The following is a 15,605-nucleotide window of genomic DNA, read 5'->3' as shown; positions in this document are numbered from 1 at the left end:
AATTTTATAAATTAACCATATATCTCTTTATTAATAACCTTCATGAAGGTTATTCATAATCACATTATATGCATTCCGAAACTCAGATTGCAAAAGAGGAAAAGACGGGATATCAGATTGCAGCAAAAGAAACCATGATGGCATGCACAGTAATGTTTGCCATGAGATCAAATTAACTCAATTACAGTCAAATCGCTTTTAAAAACCAACTTTCATTGTCACTTCTGCAACTAGTTCTCAAAATTATTTCTTTATAAGAATATGAATATGAGATTAATTAGCTTCAAAATTATTTATCACAGAATATTTCATTCATAGTTTAATATAATTTAAAAATACTCTCATGAACAAAATATAAATTTCACAGGCCACATTCACAGGCCACAGGAACAATTAATTTTTCTTCAATTATATTTTAGTTCCAATTTAAAAAGCTACTAAGGAATAGAATTTTACAATTTTGAAGTTGAATAGAATTAATAATTAACAATAAAATATCTGTATCACAATAAATCACATCTTAAAAATTACTAAATAGGTTTTATTTAACCAGATTTCAATTATAAGAATAAAATATTTAGACACGCGATAAATAAAGCGAGTTTTATAAAAAAAAAAGTGAGCAAATGATCTATAATTATTCTTAAGCAAATGAATTGGAAACTGAAATTTGCAATATCTGCCATCAAAAATGCGGGATCAAGATAGATTATTTTTCAACGTCCTATTAATTAAAATACTCATGCAACGCATTCAAACACTGAATACATTCCTTTTGCTCAGTTGTGTCTAAAAAGAATGGAAACAAAATGGAGAAAATCTCCAATTAATGGAAAGATATTCATTTTATTCCAGACTATTAGACGGTGGAATATTTTTATTGTGTCATCTTAATTTATTGATCTATCAATCGGAAATTAAAATTTATTTAAGTGAATCAGATATGGATAATAATTTTGAAAAAGAAATTTAAAGTACTTCGGTGCGGATAATTTTTAAAAATAATCATCTCATGTGAAATATGTTACATTATTATGATATTTAGGAATTATTGAATTTTAAAAATAAGTGTCTTCCCCGTTGTTTTATTTAAAAAGGTTTTTGAATTTTAAGCCGTATTTTTATAAATATGGAATACTTGCTATCATCGTTTCCATGTTATTTCATATAAATAGGAAAATCAAAACAGCTTAAAAGATCATATTTAAATGGTACTGCATGGTATGATAAATGATTATTATGAATTATACCGACATACCTTAACAAGTGTTTAACATTTATTTAAATTTTTCCCAATTAAAAGATATTTGATTAGCCATATTTAACAAATATCTTTTAATTGGTAAGATTCCTAATCTATTAGTCCGTTTTTAAATGTAATTAAATGAACTGCGTGTTCTATTCCTTTTCTCTATCTTTTTAGTCTGTTTTAAAATGTAATTAAATGAACTGTATGTAAATTTACTTTAATGAAATCTGTGCTTTAAATTAATGAGAAACGGTTGAGGTAATATTTATAATTGATAATATGAAGGTTTCATTCTAGACTCTCTATTACATCTTATTTCTTCGATGCATAAGAAACCTTTTATTTCTGTGATATCTAAGTGCTCATTGCCTTGTATTTGCAGAGCACCCAATGTGAAGGTTCACTTAACCTTAATTGATAAATTTTCATGTTATATAAGGAATAAGTATTGGCACAGTGCACTGGTTTGGTCATAATTAATCTCGTCTTCAATTTATTATTAAATTCTACATGTGTGAATTGGTAACAGTTGTCTATTAACGCCATTAAAAGTATAAAAGAGGAGTGTACAAATTTTAAGGTACGAAACGTCATAAAAACCAAACCGATTGAAATTTGAATATACGCTTTAGGATAACGTAGTGCGATATCTAGGGAAGCGAATATAAAGGCCGGTGTGGCTGTGCGCATGCATGAGTAAACTCACAAGATGCAGGAGAGAAGCAGCCAGTTATGTGCACCATCTAACTGATGCCGAGATCCAATACTCGAGCTCAAAACTAATTGATATCAAGTACTAACTGATGCTCGAATGCATAAAATCCATTAGTAATGACGCGTACAGTAAGACATTCCGTAGTCTATGCAAGCCTATTAAGAGAAAACCGACCAGCTATCTCAGAGGGAGGGATTCTGCTCCACAATAACGCTTTCCATATGTCTCCAAAGTCACGCAAAATGTGCTGAATAAGTTCAATTGAGAGCAGCTTGAGCATTCATTCTACAGCCTGCATATATCGCCTTCCGATTTCCATCTCTTTGGTCCAGTAATAAACATCTCAAAGAGAAGAGCTTCAATTCGAAAGACGAACTGTAGGACACAGTTAATGACTGGTTATGTTACTATCACAGCCATAGTATTTCTGGGAACAGGAAATACTTCGTCTAATACAAGACATGGATATTTGTGGCCAAGTTTCTGGTGATCCAGAAAATTCCAGGTTTCTGAAAAAAATGTCGACTAGACACGCACTGTCTTTTCGTACCCTTTCATTTGAAGGGAACACACTTTATATATTGGAAAGCAAAGGAACTGCTAAGTAGTTACGTAAAAGAGAATCTTAGTAAGTCTGCAATTGTAACCCCCAATTTATATGGATTTATCAATACTGGCGCCTATATTTCTATCAATTTTATAACAACCCCAATGCCACTTTGGAGATTGTTTTGTAGAAATGACTGGATTGGCAAAATTTCTGCAACCATTTCTTCATTATAGTAGGATGCAACAGTCGAGACAGTCATTTTCAATAAGTATTTAAAAAAAGACTTTTAAAATTCAACTATAAATGATTTTTAAAAAATACTGTCTACTTTATTATAAAACTCAAACAACTAACTCCCTACTAAATATATAAAATATTTGTTATAATTCCAACTTACTCTAACTTTGGCTTTTGATTTAAAGGTGTTGTGCACAAACTTCACTTTGGCAGTGATGGACCAGAACAGGATCTTGAAGGTGACTGATATTTCCACCTCCACCTTCTGCTTCTCACTTTCGAATTCGAGTGTTACTAGCAACAGTTCATTGCCGCCCAATTCGATCTCACTCAGGAACAGAGCTCCGTCCTCAGGAATTTGAATGCCCTGTTTCGGCTTCGGGCTCTGAAGGGACATAATTCCTTTGTGCATCTCGTAGCTACTAAGAAGATTTAAGTTCTCCTTTTTCGTTTCCGTCGTCACAGCTACAGAAACCTGCAAATAAAATTAATATCGTCTTTAATACTTGATTGCTGTAGTTTGTTAGATAAAACTTCTGTTTTAAAGCCGATCAATCAGCTCTTGTATTTCTGAGTTCCGATTATAGAATATGTTTAAACTAAAAACAAAATATTCTGTTTTTCAAATAAAACCGATTTCCTAGTTTGGCGATCATCAATTAGAAAGATGAAACACTGTCATATTAGTAGGTACATTCGTAAATTCTTTGACCACCACAATAATGCTGTTGTGGCTAGTTAATGGTTCTGTAGCCAATGACAGAGCATAATTTTTTGTAAAAGTTCCATGCTCCAAAGCTAGTCTTATTACATTCAAAGCTCAAATCATTTCTATCTAGGGCCGGTAGTAAAGATTTTACATAACAGAATCATTTATATTAATAATCATATTTAGCAAATAGTGTCTGCCCTTGTTTAAGAGATCTTCAGATTTAATCAAAATATTAATAATAGAATTCTCTACCATCAGAATTAACACCTGATTAACTAAATGGAAAGAGTCTAATTACAATTTTCTTATTGAAAAACAGAACTCTTCTCATTAAAAATACTAGTGAATATTGATAGCTTGCTTTAAATGGACAGTAAAAATCCGAATCATTTAAATTTTAACAACTGTTAGAGGAATTGGTTTACTTTTGCGAATGAAAAAGTCCTGACCTACTTTATGACTAAAAGGAAAACGAATGTTTTCTAAATTATCTTTTTGAATAAGATTTTATATTTTTCATCATGCATATCCTCTGAGAATTTAAATAGAATACTATTTTAAAGGCTTTTAAAATAAATGGCTTATTAAGTAAAAAAGATTTTCGAATTTGAATTCTGGGGAGTTAAGTTAAAAGTAAAAATATAGCCATCTCTAAATTGGTTTGAGATTCGAGTGATCATTATCTAATAATAAGAAAAAAAGTGCATTTTTCTTTGCATTATTTTATATGTATCTTTTTTGTTTTTATTTTTTACATTTTTCTTGCTGAATTATAAATTATGTAAATTTTCAAACTTTCCATGCCATAATTAATCTATACTTATAATAAAGCTCAATGTGTGTGTGTGTATTGGCGCTCTACAGGCCAGGTCATTTGACATACAGCTATCAAATTTGGTACATGTATACCTTAGAGGTCGGGAATGTGCACCTGGGGTCCCTTTTTTGAAATTTTAATTAGAATTTTAATTATTAATTAAAAATTAACTTTCCTTCCAAAAAATCTTCTATTTTCCCCACCGCCAACTTTTCCGCCAAAAAATTCTTCCATTTTCCCCACCGCCAAATGAGTAGGGCTTCAGTTTTTTTTTTTTTTGTTTGTTTGTTTGTTTTTGTTTTTGTTTTTCTCCCAACAGTAATGAGGCTAGGGTTAACGTTTTTCGGCGGATTATTTCAAACGATTCTGTTGATTTTCTTAATGTTTTATGCATTTAAAATTAAACATTGTTAATTAATCCATGTTTCAGATTCATTCTGAAGTACTTTTGAATTAAAATAACACAGAATAAAGGAAATTAAAAATGTATAATCTGCATAGCGTTACCCCAACTGGCGTAGAAAAATTCACGCATTTGCGTTACCTAACTGGCGAAGAAAATTCACGCATGCGCATTATTCTGATTGTTGTCATGACAACCACTATCAACGGATGATTTAAATTATTTTTAGGTTAGTTGCATGCTTTTGTAAGTAAGTTGTATTTATTTTATATATTTTTTGTTTATGCTTATAGTTTTAAGTACATCGTTTTTTAAGTACTTTTTTTTAACCTGTTTTCAATGATTTAAATTATTTTTAGGTTAGTTGCATGCTTTTGTAATTAAATTGTATTTATGTTAGTTATATATATTTTTTGTATATGCTTATAGTTTTAAGTACATCGTTTTTTAAGTAATTTTTTTAAACCTGTTTTCCGATTATTTTAAACGATTCATTTTATTTTCTTAGTGTTTGATGCATTTAAAATGAAACATTGTTAATGAATCGATCTGTTCATGATGAATCTGAGAAATTTTTGTTGACAAATTCTTGAGATATTACATAAATTAAGAAAGATATTCTTTAGTGCCCATAATGTTTAAACGCTCAGTGATTCTATTATCAGTAATCATATTATTAAAAAAATGCTTTGTTTCAGTAAAAAATATTATTATATTAATTGCAGATTAATCATTTACACTTTAATTTAAAACATAAATTCTTCGAGGGGTAACAGAAAATTAGAGAGATACATATCACGTTATGACTGAAGGCCTTTATAATATTATGAGTGAATTATATGACTATCAAAATTTGAAGTTTTAAAATATTTTTCTGAAGAATCTATTAAAGTTGGAATTGCATAAAATATTTAATTATTAAAATTTTAACGAACATTAAGATTGGCGAACCGGCTGGTCGCCAAAGGCGGCTAGTATATAATAAAAAATTATAGCTCTTAAAGCTAATTTCAAAACCTACTACAAAATTTTAAACACTTTAAAATATACGTGCTTTTGAATTATAATAAGAACGTAACGAATACGAAATATGTTTTTAATGTATTTGTTACGATCAATTTAATATATCGATTAATAACTTTTATTGCTTATTATTAACAATAATCGATTAATGGCATAAACTGTGACATACAAATAAAGAATGAATGGATGAATTATAATTCCATCGCAGTTGTTAAAAGAAGTAAGAAAAAGTATTAATAATCATATATTTTTAAAAATTTTGCTTTCTAATGACATGGTTCTTTTTTTCTTTGAATTTTTTTCATACAAAAACCATGAAATTAATAAATTTTGGAATTTTTTAAGTCAACAAGTATATTAAGCCTTTTTCCATATTGAGCTCATCCGCCCTGAAACCTTATAATGAATGCATCTTTACAATTATTTTACTTGCTTCTCTTATAAAAACATTTAAGAAAGATAAATATTTGTTCAAAAACAAAAATAAACATCGTCATGATTTAAACTCGTCTTCTAATTTACCCAATAGATATTCTTAATTTAGATGCAGCTCATAAGTATTAAAAAAAAATCTTACATTAAAAACAATAAAAAAAGAGCCAGGCGGTGTTTTTATGTAACGTTTGTTTACTGATTAAAGTTTTCATCAATTTTTCTTCTTTACTTTCTGTTTGGTCATATTTTAATCTTTTGTAAAGGTCCATATTCAGCATAAAATCAATTACGGGAGCGAGAAAAAAAAATTTCTTCCTGTATTGTTAATAAACACGAGTGAATAATTACTTTTTGCTGCTTCCATTTTTAATTTCAGAAAAATAATGAAAAATACCCGACGTGTTCCCTGAAACATTTTCATAATTATTAATTATAACATTATTGAAATCATAAAACCCAGAAGAAAGAGGGTCTTAGTAATTTTAAAATTAAGAATTCGCATTGCGTCATTTCTCGAATTACTTCTTCCTTTTATGTATTGTGACATATGCTTTTGAACTGCGCTGTTTGTTTGGTTATATTTCCTTCCAAAAGAATAAGATTTTGCATTGCTATTTCCGGAAAAACTTTTTAATTAAATTGAAAATATTGATTAAAATATCAGCTATAATATTTGCTTAAGTAATTATCGTAATATTTAAACTTTAAAAAATATTGAGATCAAGCTAATTGCACTAAATTAACATTCTCAAATTAATAACTTTAGATTTGTCGTTATGATTTTAAACCGGAGTCAAATAACAGATTCCTTCTTAAATACATTCTTCTCTTAGATTCATATAACTTCCTTCTTAAATTTCTATGCCATTCAAGTTATAACCATACGAAAGAGAACCAAAAACAAAATTATTTATTTATGCTTCCGTTCATAGAATTATTCTCATAATACAGGAGGAAATTCTATCTTTTTTTTATTTTTAACAGCACTGGTAGTTGATATTAAAATGCTTTTTATGCACATTCTCAGGAAGTTTCATCCAATGATATCACTTTCTTAACGCACTTGAAATGAGCAATTCTATATCATTCAATCAGCTCAGTTCTGTTAGATTAACGTCCCGTTTTAGAGTAACACTAAGACGTATTGGAACCGCAGTTAGACGATGAATATGGCACCTGTGCTGACACTCCAATCTCCAAACTTCCACACCACACCAGCGGGAGGACGTTTGACCACAACGGATTTAACGTGCACCAGATTCGCTTATACGACTGTTCTTCGGTGGAATCGGGACTCGAAACTAAAATCTCCAGTTCCCAAGACCAGACCTTACCAACAGGCTACCGTGTCCCTACCACTCAATCAGTAATTTAATGTATGAAGGCACAACATTGTTCAGGAATATTTATAACAGAAATAAGGTTATGATATCGTTCTCAGTGATCTCAACCAGCATTATTCAAAAACTAATAGACTAATGTGCGTTTTAATAATAAATTATTCATTATGATTGAATTGGCAGCTAAAGGTTTCCTTGATTTTCTCACAAACGAAAGAGAAGACTGGAACTTTTGAACTACACGGGTGAAATTCGGTGAATTTGAACGAGTTTAAAACTAAATCTGTAGATTTCTTTCAAATTTTTAGGAAGTCTGTCCACATGGTTTTTCGAATTCAAGTAAGTTCGCTAATTATTAAAACGTAATAACGTAAGCGCAACCACACGGATAAAATTTGGTATCCAAGTTTAGCGTCTATTATATAAGTACTAATAAAATTTATGAATCAAATCTGTTCAAAGATTAACTGTCTGTCCATACTTTCTGATACATGTAAATGCATCAACTCGTAAACAGAAGGAGTTAAATTAATAAAATTCGGGTTGTGAATTTGTGACTAAAACTGGAATTCCGTGGAAAATTCTGGTTTCAATGAGGATAAAGAAGACATCCCAAATACATATTTTATTTCTCTGGATGTCATAAAAATACTAGATGCAAGTTGAAAATCTGTATTTCTTGACTATTATTTGTCAACATCATGTAAACTGTGACCTTACCCAAAATGTGGATAAGATCTTTATTGAAGAGTATGCTACGTTTTTGCTTAGTTTAGTTGTATTAATGTTCCCTTTTAAAGCAACACTTGGGATATTTTGGGACGGATTTCGTAATTTTGAACCACGGTCAGATGCCGAAGACGACACCTGAACCGGCATTCCCTCTCCAAGCTTCCACGGCACATCAGGGGGAGGACGCTTGGCCCCGACTGAATTTCAAGTAGCGGGATCTCTGATCGTAAAACAGACACTCAATCTCAAGGACACCATGAGTTTATAACTTAAAACCTTCAGAAATATATATACTCTTCTGAGAAAAAGAACGTGTTTGATCAAATTCAGTGGGAGGACGTTGGTCCTGACTGAATTTCAAGTAGCGAGATCTCTGATCGTAAAGCCGACACTCAAGCTCAAGGACACCATGCGTTTATAACTTAAAACCTTCAGAAATAAATATATTCTTCTGAGAAAAAGAACGTGTTTGATCAAATTCAGGGAGAGGACGCTTGACCCCGACTGAATTTCAAGCAGCGAGATCTCCGATCGTAAAACCGACACTCAAGCTCAAGGACACCATGAGTTTATAATTTAAAACCTTCAGAAATAAATATACTTTTCTGAGAAAAAAAAACGTACTTGAATTTATTTTATCCGAATTTATCAACAAAATCTTTCAAAACTCGGAAAATTAAACAGGAAAAAAATGGAACAATAAATATTTATTCTCTCATTCAAATAATTAATTACAAGTACGGGAAATAAATACCATTTCTTGATCAAAATAGTTTTTAAACAGGTCAAATATCCAGACATGAACTATCTGAAATTATTCTCACCAATGATACGATATCAGAATTATTTATCGAAATTACTGAGATAGACTGAGCCGGATCTCACTGGTTTCTATTAACTGTTAATTCCCTTTCTGATGACTGGAAGCGCCTTCCGTGAGATCTTGAGATAAATGGGAGATCTATGTTTAAGTCCATCAATATGCATTGAGGCATGAGAATGCTATATCTATTGCATTATGCGTTTAATAGACAACAATCCGATTTCTGATGTTAGTGGAAGCGAAAATTAAACGTCATGCATTTCCAGATATCAAATGGATGCAGTTATATAATCGGGTACCAAACACAATTGTATGGATTTAGATAACATTATTCAAAACTCTGTATAGATAATTGTAATTGGTTCTTGAAAAATTATATCAATTCCAATTCTTAATAAGAATTTTGGTTATATTTCAATTATTGATTTTAGTAAAATACAATATTAGAATTTCTCCTACGATATATATGGTGTATAAATTGTTATATCTTTAAATATGCATTGCTGTTCTTCTTTGTTTAATTGCTTCCAAATTAGCAAGTATTAGTTATCACCATATCCTTTGCTTTTACTTATGAACTAGATAAAACCAAGCCTTCCCTAATATTGATATTTTGTGAAAGAAATTGAAATTCCTCCCTCACACCCACACATCATCGATTTAGGAGGGCATATTCTAGTGTTCCATTATTAATTAGTAATAATTTATTAACTAACTCTATACTCACAAAGTTACAGCACTTTTCATGTTACAATTAAGCTAAAGATATAATTATGCAAAAACATTACTCACAATTCAGTTATTAAACTGCAGTACCCTCCCGAGTATCCTGTTCATGACTATCCGGCTTCCGTATTATCCGGCCTTGTTTTTTTTTATCGTAATTAATTGAGGAAGCCAAGGCATTGCAACAGCAACAAAGAATTTGAAAAAACAGGAACAACAGAGAATTTGAGAAAAATTACTTTAAATTTACAAAATTATTTTTAATAATGAATCTTTAAATGCAGACCAAAAGACCGAAAATAGTATAAAACGAAAAATTATTTCTTCGTTCATTTTTAAAAGCGTATTTTTTAAAAAATTACTTGTTGTCGACTTTAAAACGAGTTCATTAATTAAACGCTAAAAATTATTTTTAAAGAAATAAAAGACTTTTTTAAGTTAAATTAATTTATGTTGCTTTCAAATGCCGAAGACTTTTGAAAAGATATTTATTTGAAATTAAAATTTATATATTCTATCAACCTTTTAAAAAGTCTGATTTTATATTCAAATTTCTATAATAATTCTATCACTATAACTAATTCTATAAGTAATAATATTTCTGTATAATACTACTCAATTTCTTCATATTAATCTGAAAAAAGTTTATTTTCATCTCAAATTTTCAAAACTGTCTTTAATGTATATTTCAAGTGTCATAACTTTTTTTCATAATTTTTCATTTGTTATTACAATTCCTGGAAGCCGAATAAACATTTCTTCGAATTTCTACTTAATATATTTTTTATTAAATCCTTTTTACTTCTGCACATTTATTTCATTCTTCAAATGTGCATTATATTAAATTAAAGATATACTTAAGCTGTTATTACTTTTAATCTCTCGTAAATGTAAAGAAAGAATTTCGAAATTTCTCTAAGAGAATTATTCCTATTTCATTCCGAAAATTCCTGGATAAAATATTGCAACTCTTTCAAAATGTAGCAGTTTTAGAAATAAAAATAATAAAGACAATAATTGAAAATGAAATTTCAAGATATATAAAGTCTTAAATAAACAAATTATTCTTTTCCCAAGGAAATAACAGACACAGAAGAATTTAAATACACATTTAACTTTAATTAATCCATACAATGTTTATATAGAAGTAAGCAAGCTAAAAGCATAATATTAGGAAAATATGTCTTACCCGAAATATTCCATTAGAATTCTGACTCAAACATGTGTCAGGTGTGGGTATCGGAATTGTACAATCGACAATAAAAACAATGGGACACCTCTGTATAACTTTACCATTTTTTATTGTAACTTAACAAAACTGATGTCGATGAAAATGGCTCAAAAAGACAGGTTTGTTTTGATAGATGCATAAATTAACTGAGCTAATTAATGTAGTTAATTAATTAGTATCTCAAAATTTTTCCATTACCCTCACTAACGTTTTTTGCTTAATCGATTACTCATCATAAAAATATCCATTAAAAAAAATTTCGTAAACTTCTGATGAAAATTTCAACAGTTATAAAATCTGAAAAATGTCACACCAAATATTAAATAAATCTTAAAAGCTTTTGACAATATCTCGTAAACTATATCATATTTCTCATTTTTTTTATTTATTTAAGGAATATAATTTTGATACACGAATAAGAAAAATAAATTTTAAAATTTTAAAAAAATTATTATTATTTTAAGAATTTTTAAACATCGCTGTGACGAAAAAGTGAATTGCAACATAGCAAAATTTTTACATAACAATAAAGTTGATATACTAAAGTACCTGAATTTTAAAAATTATAAAATTATTTTCATATCTGTAATAGTTTTTGAAATACTTCGAAATCTGCTTACATCCCACTATCGCATGGAAACGCCTTGACACGCCGACTTGAAAAACTGTATATTATTTCTAAGTATTTCTATCAATCTATTCGTCGTGATACGTAAATTTTCACTAGTGTTATAAATGGATAATTTGCTGGTTTGAAAATTGTTATACAAAATGGGATTTCCTTTCTTATCAAAAATAAATATGTTTAATCAGTTAATGTAAAAAATGTAGAATATTAAGTAGAATTTCTTATTTGAAGAAAGAATGCTTATATTGCTGGAATGCGATTTTGAATGAATCATTTCTATTTTATTGTTTTTCTTATTAATATTCAATGATGAATGCCTAGATGTGTGAATAATACATATGTATTGATTTTTAAATAAAATTTAAGTATCAATCTTATAGTTTAAAAACTTCAGATTTCTTTGGCCATAAATATTTGAAATAAGAATGATAAAAACTACCCTATTTATTAATGACAATCAATTTCTGGTTATAAAAAGCATTTTTATAGAGGAATTTAAAAGAATGCTATCTTAATTTAAGAAATGCTTTTCGTTGAAATTACTATCTTATTTGTGATTTAAACATGATTTTACATTTTTTTTTTCTGCAATATGGAAATACTTAGTTCGGAAATAGTTAGTTCGAGTCTAGAAGACGAAGATTAAATGAAATTTAATTACTGGATACAGGTGAAATAGTGATCATCCAATTATCAAAAAGACAGAAGTAAAAAAAAATTATCTTCAATTTTTCTATCGCAGCTTTGGACTGAATCACATTTGCAGATAGTCTCATTTTAGAAATTTGGTGTACAGGTACAGTACACTCTCGAATATCCGACCTAATGTGGCAGAAGGGCAGGCCGTATAACAAACAAGCCGGATAGGCCAGAGTTCTGTAACTCATTTCTTTGCTCACTAATAACAGAAAACTAAGTTTTTATATATATTTTTTTACCAAAACTCACTGTTATGATACTATTTTCTCACTTCTTATTGACTATTAAGCCCTCCATTTATCTCAAATCACGTAGAATGTGAACGCGGCCACGACCAAATAAATCATAAAAATAGTTGCCGGTAACATGTCGAGTTAGAATTTTTTAAGGAAAAAGTAAGTTAAAGGATATATAAACTCTTTACATTTGAACATAAACTCTGTAATCTTCACTGTGGTACACTTAAAAAAGGCGTTAAGCATATCCTAAGAACAATGAACGAATACACATACTCCGGGGTTATAATCAGGAGCTGTGACAACAACTGAAGTCCGTTGCACACTGACAAAATGATGAACAGTGAGCAGAACGCTGCTCTTTTCTTGTCACAACTTGTATTTTGCACACGATTCGGAGGAAGATCGTAGGATACCCACTTGCAATGCCTTAGAAATTTTGCCAATGCTACGCCTTGCCTTCCTCATTTAATTACAATAAAAGAAAACTAGGCCGGATAGTCGCTAACCGGATACTCGGGAGTGTACTGCACTTGAAGTGGTGCTCATCAAAACCAATGTTGAATAACCTGTTTTATGATAATTTTCTTCTCTTGTGATGCGAATTCGGACTTCTTTTCTTTCAAATGTATTCACATTTATATTTTTCCTGAGAAGGATTCAGGCATCTCTTCCAATTAAACTTCTCATTTCAAATTTCAAAATAACTGTCCTTTTTTATTCCATGTTAATTTGATTATTTTTGATCAACAATAACTAGTGTCATTCTCATTCAAATTAGATGATAAATCTTTGCTTTCATCACATAATTTTAATGAGTGAAAATAATGAAAATAAAATTTAAAAAGGACGTAAGTTATATAACTTTAGCACAAAAGCATATTTTAAAAAATCCAATAGCATATTGTTGCTCATATTCCATACAATCCTGCTAATTGAATTCTATCTCTTCTTTTTTTTTTTTTTTGTAATAGGATTCGAATGAAAGGCTTCAATATCACAAAATTTATATAAAAATTAATGGTCATTTGATCCTTATATTTATTATTTTTTTACTGTGATTGTCCGTATAGCTGAACATATATTGTGTATGAATTGTGAATGAAAAATGTCACTGATGATATTCAAAATGGCAACTGATGTTTTAATTACTTCACAGAATAAAAACATGTTCTTTAGACATTAATTGTTTGAATTCAAAAATTCAACATACGACTATAGTTTTTAATGGAAAAACTGCATATTAAATTTTATATATCTAGCCTGTTACATCTTTGAGTACATGGTATCGACACACTAATAGGTAGTGAATCATTTGATGAAGTTGGTCCAAATTTTGATACAAGTCTTTATATCTGATGATAAAACGTTACACCATATTTCAACCGTCAAACTTTTTTTTTGATCTATCATGTTTTCAAGTATATGGCCGGTTAAACAAGCATAATAATTTCCCTTATTTTGATTTAGTCAAAATGTAACGGAATTCTACATTTTCGATGAAAACAACACTTACAAAATTGCATTACTCTAACTTGCTCTGTTGTTGAGTCTCCATTTTTATAGAAACAAAAAAAAGATTAAAAGAAATGAGGGTTTTTTTCTTTCTTTTATCAAGAAGGTATAAAACGTGAAGTTTCTAAAAATTCAGGGGGTAAAACTATTAGACGATTACAGTTACATGTTTTTACAAAAATAAAAAAAATTCAAAGAAATGTTAATTTTTTCGTTCTTCAAAGAGGTATAAAGCATAAAGTTTCTGAAAATTCTCGAGTGAAAATTATTAGACGATCGTAGTTATTTATCTTGCATTCTTCATATATGAAAAAATAAAAATAATAATTCAATTCTAGTGAAATAAAGAAAAAAATTAATTTGGATGATGAATTACTTCGTTGCCATAAATATTATTCGTAGGCAGTAATTTTAACTAGATATAGTCTTCTGTTTATTTTTAATCTATTGATCTGATTAAAATATTCATGAAATATATACAAATATATATTATACATAATATATATATATTAAAATATTCATTATATAAAAATTACTTCTTAGTTTAATGGATTTCTTATGTAACTAACAATCGCTTCCTTGCAAAAATAAAATTTTCTTTTTTTCATAAAGGCTGATAAATCCATTTAATTAAAATGCCCTTATGCGAAATAGGTTTGACTAATGAAATAAAATTTCACTTAAAAATATAGAAAATAATGCATTTTATTCACAGTACATATTTCTGAATGGTATTTAAGGGACTGGATCAACCATAAGGGACGGTTCCGAAATCGGATAAATATCGAATAAAAATATCGGATATTAGTTAGAAATTGAAATTAAATGTTCATGCTGAATAACAATCTGAGTCACGTTTCATTAATTTTTTGGAATTTCAGTGAAATTCAATGAAAGAAATGCACTTTTTGCCTTTAGCAATCTGAGATTTGCTTAACTTATGTTCTAAAGTGTTTTGGCTCTTTTCAGGCGAAGTTTTAAGCAAACAAAATTAATTATAATTCAAGAACTACTGCGAATTTTGGAACTAAATATGCTACACCAAAGGCATATCGAATCGAATCATTGAAAAATCTCGATTTCCGTAATGAGAAAATTGCGAGATGTTAATTAATTAAGTAAGTTAATTAAGTCGGTTAATCAGGTCCTCCATCTAAATAAACTTGCCTTCTGGAGTAATTTCCATCGATACCAATTTTCTGAAGATGCGATAATAAATAACAAAGTTACAGAGTTGTTCCATTATCTTAGTTGACGACTGCACCTGAAGCTAGTAACAAAACTAAAGTTATAAACAGTACAATGCTAATCGACGCATAAATTCTATTTAAGAATTATTTACTTAGTCTTTACAATTACTTAGTTAATTTACTTATCTGTTCCAAACATAATTTAGGAATTCTCAAAAAGATGGCATTAGCTACTATGCTAAATGGCTTCTTTCGATCATAAAATTTATTTCACTTGAGTTTAGATAATTATTAGATAATAACAATTTATTCTTACTTTTTGACACGAGTTAATTGTTATTTTA

General features: G+C 29.1%; 1 protein-coding gene across 1 annotated transcript in view; it reads right to left on the bottom strand.

The window, feature by feature from the left end:
* The window catches only part of LOC129961176 (uncharacterized), a 46,692-nt gene that overhangs the window by 13,118 nt on the left and 17,969 nt on the right, over nt 1-15,605 (bottom strand). The window contains exon 4 of the mRNA XM_056074968.1: nt 2,912-3,226. Coding sequence (XP_055930943.1) covers nt 2,912-3,226 — 315 coding nt within the window. The remainder of the gene's footprint in view (nt 1-2,911; nt 3,227-15,605) is intronic.

This window comes from Argiope bruennichi, chromosome 2, assembly GCF_947563725.1.
Source record: "Argiope bruennichi chromosome 2, qqArgBrue1.1, whole genome shotgun sequence".
NCBI classification, from domain to species: domain Eukaryota; kingdom Metazoa; phylum Arthropoda; class Arachnida; order Araneae; family Araneidae; genus Argiope; species Argiope bruennichi.
The sequence above is the reverse complement of the archived record's forward strand: the minus strand, read 5'-3'. Positions and strand labels throughout refer to the sequence as shown.